General features: G+C 40.6%; 1 protein-coding gene across 1 annotated transcript in view; it reads right to left on the reverse strand.

Annotated features, from left to right (window-relative positions):
- Positions 1-2,328: 2,328 nt before the first annotated feature.
- Positions 2,329-16,576, reverse strand: part of LOC121106454 (leucine rich repeat and Ig domain containing 2) — a 75,171-nt gene continuing 60,923 nt past the window's right edge. The window contains exon 2 of the mRNA XM_040656148.2: positions 2,329-16,172. Coding sequence (XP_040512082.1) covers positions 14,316-16,136 — 1,821 coding nt within the window. The 5' untranslated portion in view covers positions 16,137-16,172 and the 3' untranslated portion in view covers positions 2,329-14,315. The remainder of the gene's footprint in view (positions 16,173-16,576) is intronic.

A 16,576-nucleotide genomic window follows, 5' to 3' on the forward strand; every position in this document is an offset into this window, starting at 1 on the left:
GCTGTAGCATTAAACTGTTTGGACATGAAATTGTGATAGGAGTGTTAATCAGTAACCAGTGCTTCTGCCTTAAGAATTAACATCTCTGTGCTGATGCCAAAATCATTCACTGAGATAAGCTTCCAGGACCTACGTATGAAAACAGGGACATTTTTCTGTGAGATTTTATGTGATCCTGGGTGTAAGAATGCAGCATGTCTCGCTAGATTTGAGGCTTGTATTCTTGATACTGAACATTCTATAGTGAGAGGAGAAAGGGATGAGAATTTTGAACACCTCTGTGAAGAGACTCAAGAATCTTGGAAGAGAAGAGATATGTGTTTTACTGTTGAAGATTTTAAGACTGAAACTACAAATGTCAGACCAAATTCTACTACAAATGCCAGACCAAATTCTTTCAGCAATCCTGAAGACTCTTGGAGTGCTTCCTGGTCCAGGTGTTAGACAAACCAACCAGGGAAGAGGCATTTCTGGACCTGAGAGGTCTGTCTGTGCTCTCACGCCTACAGACACACCAATGCTCTCACGCCAGGGCTGCCCCTCACAGGGCTTCAGCCCATACCTCAGAGGCCACCTCACAGATTTGCCGGCTCATGTGACTCACCCTTCACTAGCCAGAAATCACACTCCAATTACTGGCACCATAGACACAGGGACCATCCACCTCGTGCTCTGATGCCATTAGCTGCAGTCAGAGCCCAAACACACATGAGCACACCAATCAGACAGCCTCAGCCAGGACAGAATTAAGAAGAGACTTATTCAGAACTCCCCATCCTCAGGTTGGGAGTTGCTATCTGCAGGGAGCTGCCTGCTGGTGGCAGCCTCGTGCCCCTGCTCTCTCTGTCCCACAATACAGCTGCAGGTGAAAGCCCTGTGCAGAGCTCGAAGTACCATCTTGACAAAGGTGGGACATCAGCAGTCTTGGTACCCAGCATGTCCTGAGAAGTGCCAGCAGCTTTGGCACCATCATCTGCTGACTGCTCTGCTGCCAGGGAATGTGATATAGAGGCTCAGTCAGGGTGTCTGGTTCCCTCCTGAGCACTGAGATCAGGTTGTGTCTGATCTGTGGGGCTATTCCCAGCCTTGTGAGCTGGCACCTGGGCTTTTTGTGCTGGTGTTCCTGGAGTGCTGGTGGGTGTTCGTCACCTTGGACCTGCTGGTTTCTGGTCTTGTGCAGGTTGTGTGGCTACTGGACGCCTCCCGTATGCCAATCTGAGTGACTTTGCACCCTGGCCTAGTGTTAGATATAGAGGTTGGCGGCCCTGCCTGTGGCAGGGGGGTTGGAGCTTGAAGATCACACCCTCAGATTCTTTTCCTCTGTGCAGATTTCCAGCCACTCTGCCCCAAGCCTAAAGATTGCATGGGGTTCCTGTGATCAAAGTAAAGGGCCCACCCCTTGGTCTTGCTGAACATCATACAATTGGCCTCAGCCCATCTATCAGTCTGTCCAGATCCCACTGAAGAACTTTTCTACCCCAAGCAGATCACCACTTCCTCTGAACTTGTCATCACCTACAAACTTAATGAGGGTGCACTCAATCCCCTCATCAAGATCATCAGTGAGAATATTATCATTTTCCCTTAGTGAATCCGTGTTAACTACTCCTGATCAGCTTCTTTCAGAATAAACTACTTAATCACCTTACCAGGGACAGAGGTGAGTCAGACAGACTTGAAGTTTCCCAGGTTCTCCTTCTCGCCCCTTTTGAAGGAGCGATGCTGGCTTTCCTCCAGTCCTCAGCCACCTCTTCCATTCTCCATGATCTTTCATGGATGGTAATGGTTCAGCAGTCACGTTGCCAGCTCCCTCAGCACTCATGAGTGCATCCCATTGGGGCCCATGGATTTGCATGTGTTGAGTTTGCCTAGGCAATCTCTGACCAGATCTTCCTTGACAAAGAGGAAGTTTCCCTTTCCCCAGACTCAGTTTTTTCCAGGGTCTGGGATTCCAGAGGAGCAGCCTTAGCAATAAAGACTGAAACAAAGAAGGTATTCTGTAACTCTTCCTCTCTGTGTCCTTCGGTTACCAGGGCACCCAGCTCATTTTGCAGCAGGTCCATATTCCCCGTTTTGCTATCAATATACTTAATTATGCCTTTCTTGTTTTACTTGATCTCCCTTGCATGCTAGAAAGTTTAGTGGAGACTGTCCACTGGCTAAAAGAAAGTTCAGTGCTTCTTTCTGCTTTCTCCTTCTATTGAAAGAAAGGCTGTCAGACAATTGCCTTTTCCATTCTGAGAAGATTTTCCAGCTGGGAAGTCATCCTCTGCTTTCTACCAAAACAATCATACTGTGTGCTGGACTCATTTGTCAAAGACTCACTGGAAAGTGGAGGGAAAAGATGGGAGAAGACATTGATATGGCAAGAGGTAGCCTAATTAAAGGATGTTAGATCTATATACACAGTATATGCAGCCTTGTTAGAATATGAATGAAAAGCCTTCTTTCTTTTTAATCAGTACATTCACTGGAATGCTAAGGATACTTCTGAAATAGATGGGAGTAAAATGGCAGCCTCAAACTTTTGCCTTAAGTAACAGAAGTGAAACAGCAATGGATTTTTTTTCTTTTTTTCTTTTTTGTTTAGTATTTTATTTCTGTGCCTCAACAGATGAAATTCATAACCCTGTTTCTGATAAGACAATTGCAACATAGAAATCAATTACAACAATGTGCTTTCCAGCTTTTATTACTTCATTTAATTAACTGACAATTCAGAAGGACACAGACAATAGGGCTGTAGCAGAACAGCATTACAATTAAAATAAATTTCTATGAAAAGCAATTACAATAGTTTTTGAAAATCTAGGAAGGGTCAACCTTTTGTTCAGAACAGACTGCATTTTAAGAAAGTAGTTGCAATGAAATTATGTGGTTTGTAGTTTTCATTTTTGAGAACAAGGAGAGAGGAAAATCCTTCTTATAAGACCGGATCTGGAGGGAACACTTCCACAGAGAAAATAATTTACCCATCAACAAGCACATGTCATCCACTTTTCACACTTTTCATTATTCTGTAAAGCCCATTAGAGCAAAATGCTTTTTCGTTTTTCCCTCTTTCCATTTGCACTGGTTTGAGTTTCTGATTCAGTATATTAAGACTTAAATTAATCTCTCATATATACCTTTTTGTGTGTGGTTCTCAAAGATGACATGCACTTTCAGTAAGCACTCCCTTCAGTTCTCATTGTCTTGAACATGCACCTTCCAGTGTCTCAAGTTGATGGTAGTCTTGAATGACAAAATGGATGTATGCCGGTTAATCTCATTCCCAAGGGCAAGTTTGGTATTTTCAATTGTGCCAAATAAGCCCATACTTCAGAAATAGTTCCAAGTGACTGCTGAACATGAAACAGTATCTGGTCAATAACTATCAAATTTGCTTCAGTGACATTCATAGCAAATTCTTCTGGCTTCTGTCCTAAAGCTGAAGCTGGGAATAGGGCAGTTCCAAGCATTTGGATCATGTATGAGCAAACCAATCTTGATTAAAATATGAAGTTGACACAATTCAGCACTGTGCCAAATAAAGCAAACAATGTCAGATCAAATTTCCTTTGATGGACATTGGCATTGGAAATTTGAAAAGTAGATACTCATTACTTCATCTGTTAAAGACCTGGAGAGTCTACGGGAATTCTAGGTTTCTTTCAGTAAACTTTGATTAGGGATTGGAGAAACTATGGAACCTACTTTGGCAATCTTGTATAAGGACCAAATGGAAATGTTTTTGTACTAGTAGTCTGAGTGCTCAGCACTTGAGTTGACACACTTGACAACCTGACGATGTGTAGTTTGCATTCATTTCAGCATCTCTCATTTATAATCAAAGGCAAAGAGAAAAATCTTCATAGATTCATTAGGAGATGAATCGTTTATCAGGCATTGCAAAAACACTAATTAAATGAAGCATTAAGAGGCCCTTTTATGCAATACACCATTGAATTGCAAAAAAGGCAAGAGTCTAGTTGGTGTGCATCCTTCATGACAGTTTTCTTTCATATAACTTCACTCTTCTGCAAGAGCATCTATTTTACTGTTGTTGAAAATGTTGACCTCGGGGCAGGCCATTTCTGTCACCACATTGCTGTCATCTTCTGGAACGTTTTGGGCAGCAAAGGTTGCACTTCTTAAAAAAAAAAAAAAAAAAAAAAAAGAAGAAGAAGAAAAAGATTTGCTTTCTTTAATAACAATGCCTATTGTATACCAATCTGTATACAAAACTATCATTCCTCATGTAGGGGTGACAGAACCACAACTCCTTGGCTTTATAATCCCGAAGAGAAATGGTAGAATATTCCTTTTGAAAGGTGAATATTGTTATTATATTTTCCAGAGAGTTAGAGGCCAAGAGGTTTTGCTTACATTTCAGATGTGTTGAGTTCCAGCCTTGTGCTTGTGTTACTAGCCGGCAGCTGTGACTTCTCCACATTAGGCAACGCTGATCTGATATTCTTTAGCAAAATGTGATGGCCTGCCAAACTCACTAAAGCCCAGACAATGAGATTCCGAAGGTCCATTAGAGTGCAGGCTCTTGTGTAAGGGTCTGTATTGTGTCACCAACCCAATTGCATGGTATGCTCTTTGTCTGTAAAGAAAAAACCAAAAGCATTACCTGCAGTGCATAAGAACTGATGCACTGCATGGATGCATCACAGGTTGGTATCTTTGTAAGAGGAAATGTCATTTGGTTTCAGTGATTGCAATGCTTTACATAATGGATGTAATCTACTAGTTTTTGTACATACAGTGAATAACTCTCATAGCAAAAGTAGCAGATTAAATGTATGATCATTGTCTTCCTCTAATAAAATAAGTGTGCTCTCCATCACTTGTGCTTCTGAGTTATATAAATAGCAAAGTAATTGGAAAATAGCTCAGAAAAATATAACTTCCACTTTAGGGACTGATGAGGTAAGTAAGATCTTCTAGCTGGTGATTATAGCTTTAACTAGCTGAATTTATCCCCTAGGGATTAATTAATAAACCAGCTCCTGCAGACTCATGTAATTCCACAGGTACCTACAGTAGGTGCTAAGTCATCTAATTTTTTACACTAGTTTTAATTTCTTTTTCTCTCTACAACCCACTTCTGTATTTTGCCAACTAATTATTCTATTACTTTTCCCCTTGATTACTAAAGTTGAAAATTTACCCTTCCAAGAACAGAGGCAAAATAAGGCTTTCCCTCAGGAATTTCCTATATCTGGGGAAAAAGGAGCTTAGACTAAATCTCCCTTACTGCCAAGTCTGTTGAGCAGAAAGGCCAAGTCCTTTGCAATAACTCAGTATTTCTTGATTTGCCAGACCAACCTGTGCTTTCCCACTATGAGTTACCAACCTCCCCTCACCCAGTCCAGGTGGTACAGGAGATAAATAAAGCCCTTTTTTTTTTGTTGTATCCAGCCATCTGTGTCTGCATGTGGGAAGGTTTTGTGATGCAGATCATTGTACACCTTCCCCAGTGTGACAGTAACATAATCTTCATGTACTGAGTTTATTAATTGATAGATAGTGTGATGCCCTTTCAGAGTACAAAAATGCTAGAGTTAAGCATTTTTTTAAAAATATACTTCGGATGACTGCTCTCATTACTTTACCTTGCTGTCCAATATTGGTTGATACTATACTAGTTACAATATGGGTCTCCTATAGTGAGTCTATAAAAGTATAAAATTTTCAGAAATTTATGAAAATGACCATTCTCTAGAGAATTTTGGGTGCTTTTGAATAGCTAAAGAGTTGTTTATCTGTTAGGAGTTAACTACAGATATTCCTTTCTTCTTTTTTTTTTGTCCAGGAAAGTGTAGCTCTGGAGAGCACAAATCTTTCTGTTGAGGCTCTGACTTAACAGGGTCTGATTTTAATGAATTTGTCAGTGATTGCCCAGTGTGGCAGTGTTTTTCTTTACCTGTTAATCATGGTGTAGACTAGTGGTTTCCTTCACAGTAACTGGAAACTGTGTATTGCACCCTGTGTTCCCACCCCTTGAGATAATGTCAAGTAGTCCAGAGAAGTACCATGCATTGCATAAAAGAAGGCTGAAGCTTAGTGTAGAAGAACCTTTCCAGGAAACACTGTTTGTCCCTGGCAAATGCAGTGTTCTCAATGCAGTGGTAGATGTGATGTCCGCTTTTTCATGTCACGCTGAAGTCAGTACTGCAGCATGCTGCAGTCTTTAAATCAGATGTTCAGATCAAAAGATAACATAGAAATTAAGTGGATTCTTAACATAATCTATCATCCTCACAGATTTACTGCATTTGATAGTCTACTGCAGAGGAAGGTACAGTGGTTCAAGTTGGTCAAAACCTTCTGAGGGTATCAAATGCAAGTGTAGAAGGATACAACAGATTTCAAGAAGCTTGGGAGAACTGACATACAGCCCATTTGTTTCTGCTCCCAGCAATCCAGCAGGATTTCAGCCTGCTTCTTCCTTTTTTTGAGGTAGCAAAACCAACGTTATTTTCCCTTCCTAGTGAACAAGATCCCGGTTTATAGGATAATGAGTTCATGAGTTATGAATATTTCAGATCATCCCAGGATTCATAAGCAAAATTCTCTGTGAAAGTACCTAGCTGTGGGAGAATGAGAGTAGCAACATTAGGCTATGGTCTGTATCCTACAAGGTTGATCTCTGACATAGATTTGGTGAGTCGAGGCAAGCCTCAGGGGCTGGGAGTCGCTTTCAAACTCAGAAGTCTGCCTTTCTCTACTTAATTGCTGTGGTGCAGTTTCAGAGTAGTTTGAATACTAGTGCTTTCCTTAGAAAACGTTTCAGAAGCAGATATTCAGTATCAGAAGCCTTTGTAAAAACAGTGATGTACACCTGGTGGAATCTATTTCCATTATGCTGGAATGTGGTGTGATTAGGCTGACTGGTATCCACACTTATTATCTGCACATGCTGTGCAAAGGATGGTGAAGGAACAGGCTGTCTGACACTTTGTATGGAGAGTAAATGCCAAAACGCATCAGAATATGACCTGGATTTTTCTCTGTGTCTGTGGGCTCCATGCCACAAGGGAGGAGGGAAAGGAGATGCAAAATGCCTGCTGGAATCTTCTCTCCCTGACTGCAGTGGCTTATATTTTCACTTCAGGAATGGTTGGTCTGAGTGGATAACCTGTTGTGAAGAGTTGGCACTGAAGGTGTTGGGACTGGTGCTGAGAAAACTGTTGTTTCCTTCCCCCCGCCCCCCTCAACTTAGTTTCCTTCACTACCCCGTGAAAAAAAGGTGACCAGCTACAATAAGGGAAGCAGTGCAAATTTTCTTCACTTTCCCCAGTAAATTTTGCCACTCCACGGAAGTATTTATTTGGGTTTCATTTTGGATCAGTATGATACACATCATGACATAAGCCCTAAAGTAAATTTTAAAATGACATTCAGAACAACTGTCTTGACGAACAAAGCTTTTTTTTTTTTTTCTTTTTTTCTTTTTTCATAACCATATTTTGCTGAAACATGAAGCAAACTTACGGACAAACCTGACTTGTCATGTGCTTCATGAATCATAACAGCAGCGCTAGTTCATTTCCCATCCATAATCATGAACATATATTTTAAAATAAATTACAACACATTTTTTTTTTCTGGTTATTCTTTTCACCTTTTAAAAACAATATACATTTAATACTTGAAGTAAGAAAAAGAACAAAACAAATATAACTTTTTTTTCTTTTTTTCTTTCTTTTTTTTTTTTTTTTTGCACACACAAACATATACATATGAACTACATGTGCTTGCAAATAGATTTCAGTAACTGTGATGATATTCTAATATTTATGCACTATGGCATTCCCTCCCAAACGAATGAGAGACTTGCTATCGTATGTACTTGCCCATAAACCATCTTCCTACCATACAAGGCTGTAAGCTCACCAGATCACTATTGTCATTTACTACCTATTTATACAGTGCCCAGTGTCACGAGGACCAAGTGTTGTTTTTTAAGGTTCAAAATAACATAAGTGAATGACTTAAAAAGCCATAACATTTTGCTTTCTGGAAAGTGAAAATTATTAATGTGTACAAGTTGACAACCACCTTCACAGCTGCCTTGAAATCTCAACTCATTGTTCTTGGCTTATATGAAAGCAGGTAGTGTTGCTGACTTGCAGATACCACACATAGAAGTAGGCAGACTTTCTTTTCCTTTTTTTCTTCCCCGAATCTGTATTTCCTAATTCTCCAGCTCAATTAACAGTGACAAATATTAAAGCAATCCAGAACAGAAGCTATGCCACAAGGTGAGAATTAATTAAAACATAAATTCTGCTTATTTCCCACTGTAGCCCCTTCACAACGAGCAAAAAAATCTATATTCCTCTAACTCTATATTGAATATAACTCTATATTCAAATTTCTAGTGTAACCATGGAGTAACATAATGGATGTTGAGGGGATTTCTCCTGATACATACTGCCTCACTAGAGTAGAGAATCTGGTTTTAGTCTCTTGCTCCAGCACTTCTGTTTCATGCCAGTTTTGGTGCCAGTTCAAACAAATAAAACTAATGAAGTTATGAGGTAAAAGTCTGCTCTTTTGTACTCTTCTACAAGCTATTTGAATATGAAGGATAAAGTGTCCTTACGTTGAAACAAGAATTTTCTTGCTTATGCCAGCTCTTTCCTTATTCTGCTGAGGCTATAAATAAAGATTTCTATTTCCAGCTGGCCTTATCTTCAACCACCTGCTTCCAGTAAAAAAAAAGAAAAGAAAAGGCTCATTCAACCTGCAGATTGCTTTTGGCATGTAGCTATCTCAGTAGCAATAGCAAGAACCTCACAGACACTTGTTTATTTCATTTGCAGGAGGAGGCTTATCCAAGCTTCATCCTCTTTTAGAATTGTTTTTGGTTTGAAGAGCATTTAAGATTGTGCTTTGAGATCTAGATTCCAAAAAGCACATGAGCATACAGTGAAACTTAACTGAATCCAAAGATCTTCATTTGGGATTATTGTCATTTGCAACTGAGAAGAGGTGAGGACAGAGCTAGAAAACAAAAGAAGCACTTATCACCAAACCAACTAGCTGGGATTTTTCTAAGCTGCCAAGGGAAACTGAGTTTGTAATTCTCATTACAGCTGATAGGAACATGGTATCCAAACTGCTTAGCTAACTTGAAAAATCTCATTCATTGTTTCAGTGATTCTCCAGTATTGAGGCCCTTTCATTCTTCCAAAGATGTTCCTTTGACTTCTCCAGGGTTAATTAACATTTAAATTACTGTAAGAAATTGTTTTTTACTTCTTTCCTTAGGTCTTTCCTACATCTTTTCAGCATGAAGGCAACCACTTGGGCCACTGAAACTGAATCAGAATGCATGTATCCAGTGCTAGCCCATACCTTGTCTTTCTTAGGGTAAGACTAGAGATCAGCTGCAGTGGAGTTTGACTCTTAAAGCACTATTGTTATTCAGGTCTGTGTGTTTTGAGAAGACCAGAGATACAGCTGGCGGAGGAGGGACAGCTTGACAGTACTCCTTTTCTTCTAACTCCATGTCAAGACACATTTTGAACCAAGAGGATGGGAATAGGCAGAGCAGTCATCATGCTAGCCCAGTGCAAACTCGGATCACTCAGAGGAAAAAGATTAAATAATGTAGACAAAATAGGCTTCCCCATCCTCACTTCTTGCTGTGTTCTACTGCTTTAGAAGAAAGTGAAACTATTGTGTCCTAACATTTCTGTTTTTGATTAAAAAAAAATAAAAATTCTCAATTTTATTACTGTCTAACGAACCCCTTTTCACAAGATGATGTAGTACATGAGACAAAAATGACTACTGACTGCAGTTTCTTACCTGTCTTTGCTATAATGTACTCTTGCTGCTGGGCAGCCAGAAACTTACTGTTCTTGTGGGTTTTCAACCAGTGCTTCATATTTTTGTGGGTTAAATGTGGGCTTCTGGCATTCCCACATCTTGCAGGTTTTTTGTTTTTTTTTTTCCCCTGGAAAAATCCAATGTTTAAAACAGATGTCTAGGTGTCATGTAGGAAAGTTGATTTCCTTGATACGTATCCTTGATGTGCTTCATGTGCAACATGGCCTACATTCCATGTTTCCTCTATACCACTTTCTTATTCAATCACAACATTTACGTGTGACTTTGAATTATATATTAATTCTGATTTCCTACTGTGTCTTGTATACCTTGACTAAATTTGGTGAACTGAGTGTGCAGTCTGGCTTTCCTATTTTCCTTAATGATGATATCATTGTTACCACCATGGGTGATGCAATACCATGCTGCAAGAAATAAGGAAAAGTAAAAATGAAGGAAAACTCGAATGGCAGTGTGTCAGTGGCATCAAGTGAGCTCTTCTTCATTAAGAAGTGTTTAGTTAAAAAGTTGCTTAGTGACATCAGATATCAACAGTTCTGTATGGTTTAAGAATCTCCTAGCTGATTTCAGTTGTGCCTGTAGCTGCTGACGGTGTTGACAGTGAGAGTATGTGTGAATAGGAGGGAAGGTGGAACAGACAGTAAAAGCAGTCTCCCCCATCTGTATCTAACTGAGGTGGTGTCTCAAGCTAAGCCTTTCTAAGAAGAATGTTCCCAAGTTAATGTGAAAGAAGGAAGGAAAAAAAAATTGAGAACCAGCCTCAAATCTCTACATAGCTAAGTTAGGGCACTGGTTATTCTTTATTGCCCTTTTATCATTGTAGACTCCTTCCCAAGACGTTGCCTGTAGGGTCCTCTTTAACTCATTCTTGGAAAGGACAAGTACCCATCCATTATGAAAGAGAAGAATGGAGCACTGGTCTGTGGAAGTGGATTTCCTAACTTATCAGTAGACAATTCAGCCCGCTTCAGTCCAGATCTTACAAGGTGTGTTGACAGAGATAATGGTGTAGCTGCTTTCTCAAGTAGCTCTGCTGGTTTCAGAGCTTCTGTTGTCTCTCCGCAGAACTACTGCTGCTCAGTCTTGTTGTGCTGACCACGAGGGAAGACCAGGTGTGGCCCTACAAAGCCACCACACAAAACAGAAGGAAGGAGAACACCTTTGCTCCTTCTTGTCGTGACAGGTATGCACTATCTGTCTACCTCCAAATAAATGTCAGGGGAGCCACGTGTGATAGGTGTCTCTTCGCAGCCTGATTCTTTTCCTCCAATATGATGCTCTCTTGCAGTAAGGTAAACTGCAGTTTCTTCCATCTCTCAAACAGACAGAGAAGTGACTGGGAGCAAGTAAGAGGCAAAGCAGGTGTGCAGTCAGCTACTGTCCTTTTATTATATATTAAAAAAAAAAAAATGCCAAAAGGGTGGTTGTCCAGGTCTGACCTTGGCACTGCATTCCCTCACAGCAAGTCTGTGTCCCAGGAATACATATACAACTATGTGGAGCAAGATAGAAGCCTGTCTCACAATCCTGCTCTTCTCGTTTTCTTTGGGAGGGGCCATATGCTTTGCCAAGTGCATGGTGAAATCAGTAGGCTGCAAAAAGTAGAACAATGCTAGAAGCTGGGAGCAAACACTGGTTGTTAAAAACTGTATACTGACTGAACTCAGGGCAATATACACAATGCTGACAGCTCTGCAAGGTGGTGCTCTGCGAGAGCAAGCAGTAATTTCCATCACCAGGACATACTTCACTTAGGTAACTAAGCACGTTAATGCTCAGAAATCTTGCAATACACTAATAATGCAATCACTTTTTAGAATCATTCTAGAAGGTAGAGGGGAATTCAGCCATTCATAATTAATCCTAAAAGCACATTTTTGCTAGATTTTTTAAAGTTTTTTTTTTGTTGTTGTTTGTTTTATTGTGACATTTAACATGAAATAATCTGCTGCAACTGTCTAGAATTGAGAAGAATTTTTGCTTCTAACACTGATTTTAACATTAAACATGAAATGACTGCAGGGGTAATAGGTTACTAATTGAAAAATGACAATTACAAGGGAAAGGCACATGCAAATGTCTTTAATGGGCAGTTCAGAAACACTTTGTTTTATCCCCATTTGTTTCTTTAACTGCCCACATTAAGGTACAGTAGAGTTTTGGGCTTCAGTGCGGTGGTTATTGTATCAGTAAAAACAATTTCCCTGGTACTAGTGTTTAGTCAGGGGTTATTCTGTCTAATAATGTTTAACAAACTTTCATAGAACAAAGAGGATTACTCTCAAGCATCTCTATAAATCTTCAGCTGTCTAGTTCAGAACACACACACACACACACACACACACACACAAGAAGGCTACCAAACCCAACTCAAAGCAACTAAGGTGAAAAAAATTCTAACAACTCTTGCATCTTCCTCAGCTGGGTGACCTAAAATGGAGCAGCAAGGCAACCAAAGATCAGCCACTACGAATAGAGATTCTTAAAACTGCCTTGGCCTTGGGTCCTACTGCTATATTAAGGATACACCTGGGGAGCACAGCTGGATGTACAACCTTTGGCACATTTCCCTCAATAGCAGTGGAAGATTTTTATCCTGCTTAGAAAATCTCTGCCAAAGAATGTGGATAGTACTTTTAGAAACACCAGCATCCCATTGTAGGTCAGCCTGACTTCGGTTTCAGAGCATTGAAATCTAATTTTAAGATTGGTATTAGGCTGTTAAATCATATTAATCTGAAAGTTCTGTTTTACAACATTTTCATATTCTTTTTGGCTAAACACATACACAGGCATTGTTACCTTTATTCCAGTTTATTCCAATTACTTATCAATTGTATTTGTTATTAATCACTTAGCAGCAAACCTATGGCTTGTAACTGCTAGAAAATTGAGAGTTTCCTGAAAAACTCCTTATCTTCCCATTGCTGAGAGTTTCAAAATAAGAACAGTGGCATCTACAATAAAGAATAAAGTTTTAGCTCTGAGACTTTTGAGGATTCATTTAGAGCAATAAAACAAAAAGCATTTAACTGTACTGAACTAATGTTCCACTTCTGTCTTCTCTCCATTAAAAACACTTTCTAAAACCTGGAGAAACTTGCCCCTCTTGCTCTAAGATACTGCCCCTGAAAGAAACATAACCACGTAGTTATTAAAATGGCATCAAGAATAGCTAAGTAATCTGTTCTTGGAAATTAGCTTTGTGTTTATGTGTTATCTACAAATATACAAGATGAAGATGACAGTGGCTAGAGGTTCATTATATCTGGCAGTATGTTAGCCTTTTTGAGGCTATCATGTTCCAAACATTATTTTTGTATGATAATCCCCATATTATGCATGGACAACCCTAGTTTACTGGCACTGGAGAAGAGTTCATTCTCAGTGGAAACGTTTTTGTATGTTTTAATTCAGTCCTTCAAATAGCAAGATGACCGTATTTCCCAAGGAGTTTGCAGTTTTGCCCCATATACATTAACATTTTAACAGTTTTAACAGTAGCTTTGAAATTAAAGCAGGGCTAACAAAAAACAAGTCTCACTCATAAAGAACTCAGCTCCTCTACGCCAGCAGTATCTGGTGGGTTGCCTTCCCTGGATGCAGTCCAGGGCTATGTTACAGTAAACTGGTCCAGTGTGATATCACAGATATAAAAAATATTCCATTCTGTATCAAAACTAGGCACGTGCCTTATATTTATATGAAGAGAAAATCAATAGAGTTGAGCGTTTTTGCTCTCAACTATTCATCTCTGGCCTTCTACATGAGGAGAAAAATATTTTATGCTGTTTCTAATTGGTAACTACAGAAGTCTAATTTGGGTTAGATGGTAGTTAAAAGGGAGGTGACATCACACTTGGGTCAGTATTGGTGGATATCTAAAAGCACAACCTCTCATTTGTATTGCTTTAAAATGTACACAGTATAGATGTATATTAAAAAACAAAAAACAAACAAAAAACAACAACAAAAAAAGACTACCAATTTTTGTGGTGTTGAACCAACTAGAAGGTATGATGCAAGGCTCTTTACCAAATGAGATCTATAGATACAAATTTCACTGTAGAGTATGCTTTAGACAAATGTGTCTTTTTCTTTAAGTATGTAAATCCTACACTGTAGGCTTATTTTTTTCCTTTTTCTTTTTCTCTTTGTAGTGGTAGAAAATGTTGAACAATTGTCCATGAGCATGAGCCAACGGTTCATTGCTGATATCCCCAGAATGCCAATATTTGCAATGCAAACAGTTAGTACAATTTACCAGTTCTATGAAAGGCCCTGACATATCTGCCTCGAGGTCTGGAGGCTCTGCTGTACAACCACAAATAGTCTTTTGATTTCCATGTAACCTTTTGATACAGTGACAGCTGCATTAAGCTGCTTTTACCCAGCAATTCCACATGCCAGGCTGGTTTAATTGGTTATAATGCCACAGAAAAAGTACTGCTAGCAGAACACCATCAAATCATTTTCATATTGAACCTTCGCGGTCCAGCAACCTCCCCTTCAACTACAGCACCATTGTTTTTGCGAGGGACATATTCAAGGTCAATGCTGGTTTTGTGTTTGCCTTTCCCTCGGCTCCACACAAAAAGAAGTAAGAAACAAAATAAAACCACTCCAAGGAATGTGAAGCAGCCCATAGCTGTGGACACCAATATTGTCTTAAGGTCCAGAGAGAAAGTGTTTGCATTAGTTCCATTGGAACTGGTGTCGTTGGAGTCTGTCATATACATAGGGGTCCTGTTGGCATAAAGGAAACGGTCTGAAGTAAACCCCTTTACCGTAAGGGAGGCCGAATAGGTGTCATTCCCAGCTGCGTTACTCGCGATACAAACATAGATCCCAGTGTCCTGGTCTTGAGCAAATCGGATCTCCAGAGTGCCATCTCCCAGCACAGTGGCTCTTCCATTTGACTTGGTTGTGATCAGCCTCCGACGTGGGGTAACCCAGGATATGGTGGGCTGAGGATCCCCATCAGCATTGCACATCAGCTGCACTGTCTGCCCTTCCTCCACGACCAGGTATTGCAGCTTCTTGTCTTGTATCCTGGGCTTCTTGCAGGTGAAGTAAAAGGAGAGGGCTGTGCTGTGAAAATCTTTGAATGACCTCTCCTTGACACTGTCCGGGCCAGCACACATTGGTGGTTGGCCTCCAAACTGCAAAGTGGGCTGCCTCTGTAAAATCCAAAGGAGACGGCAGTCACAGGCCAGAGGATTGTTGTTAATGCAGAGGATCTCAAGGGCTTTGGGGGAATGAAATACATTCTCTTCTAGGGTTTCTAGCAGGTTTTGGGACACATTAAGCACACGTAAGAATCGGAGCCCTTGGAAAGCATGTGGTTCGATGGTACGTAACTGGGCACCCACCATGTGGAGTTCCTGCAGACGTACCAAATCCGAAAGCATGCCTGCCTCAATGGTGCTGATGGGGTTGAAGGACAAGTTTAGATGTGTCAGATAAACCAGATGTTTAAAAGCAGTGTAAGGTACTGCAGACAGGTTGGTGTTGGTGATGGAGAGAGAAGTCAGGTTGAGACCGTACAGGCTGTTGGCAGGCAGCATGTCCAGGAGTGGCCAGGAGTCTATCTCCAGGTCTTTCAGGCGAAACAATCTTTTAAAGGCATACGCAGGCAAAGCGTTGATGTTGAGCTGTTTCAAATGAAGACTGATGAGGTTGTGGAGGTGGGAAAGAGCTTCTGTTGGTACAGCTGTGAGGTTGCATCTCTCCAGGGTGAGCTGCTCCAGGCTAAGCAGTCCACTAAAGGCCCTATGTGATATATAAACTAAATCATTGTCCCCAACCTCCAGGGATTTTAGGTTATGCAAATCTTGGAACATGTAGTCCAGCAAAATGACAATCTTGTTTTCACTTATATCAAGCTTTGTTAAGTTTGACAACCCAGTGAACACCCCGAGGGGGACCAGCTTCAGACGATTTCCTTTCAGCCTCAGGGAGCGCAAGTTGAAGAGATTGTTAAAGGCTCCAGGCTCCACGTTGGCGATTATATTGTCACTGAGGTCAATCTCCTCCAGCAAGGGGTATGACATGAATTCCTCGGGGTTGACGCTCTTCAGTCGGTTCTTGCTGAGGTCCAAGATTTTGGTTTCAATGGGAATACCCTCTGGGATGGACAGCAGGCGCCTCCGGTGGCAGCTGACGGACTTGTTCTGTGCTGAGCATTCACAGCGGGCTGGGCAGCCAAAGGTGGGCCCCATGAAGACTAGCAGTACAGCCAGACCTAGGAATGGCTGCCAGCAAGATACAGCTGTGTGAAGCATGACTCCACCTGTCCGGTCTAACCCTCCGTCACGGGCCTGTAGGGATGAGGATGGGAAAGGAGACAAGTTAAGTCTGCAGCACAAGGAGACTTCTATTTTAAGTGCTATTTCAAAGCAGGCTTGTGTGTTTTCATTTGAAACTAAACAACTGTGGACAGAAACAGCAACAAAAAAGTAGATTTTCCTTCACTAACAGTGGGCTTGTCACAGGATCTCTTTATCCAGTGTTCCCCTTCTAGACATCAGAGGAGACAAAACAGCTTTTACCACTGAAAGTAGCAAAATCCATTACTTTTTTTCCTTCTAACCCTCAGTGGGCCTCCACAAGATTGCTATAATTAACACAGCAACAAATATCATAAACTCTGCAAATAAAGCTAATCATTTCTGTGGTGTGCTTACAGCACTGGGCCACCATGAGGTGATATAAATCAAGGCTT

Source organism: Gallus gallus, chromosome Z (assembly GCF_016699485.2).
Source record: "Gallus gallus isolate bGalGal1 chromosome Z, bGalGal1.mat.broiler.GRCg7b, whole genome shotgun sequence".
In the NCBI taxonomy this organism is placed as follows: domain Eukaryota; kingdom Metazoa; phylum Chordata; class Aves; order Galliformes; family Phasianidae; genus Gallus; species Gallus gallus.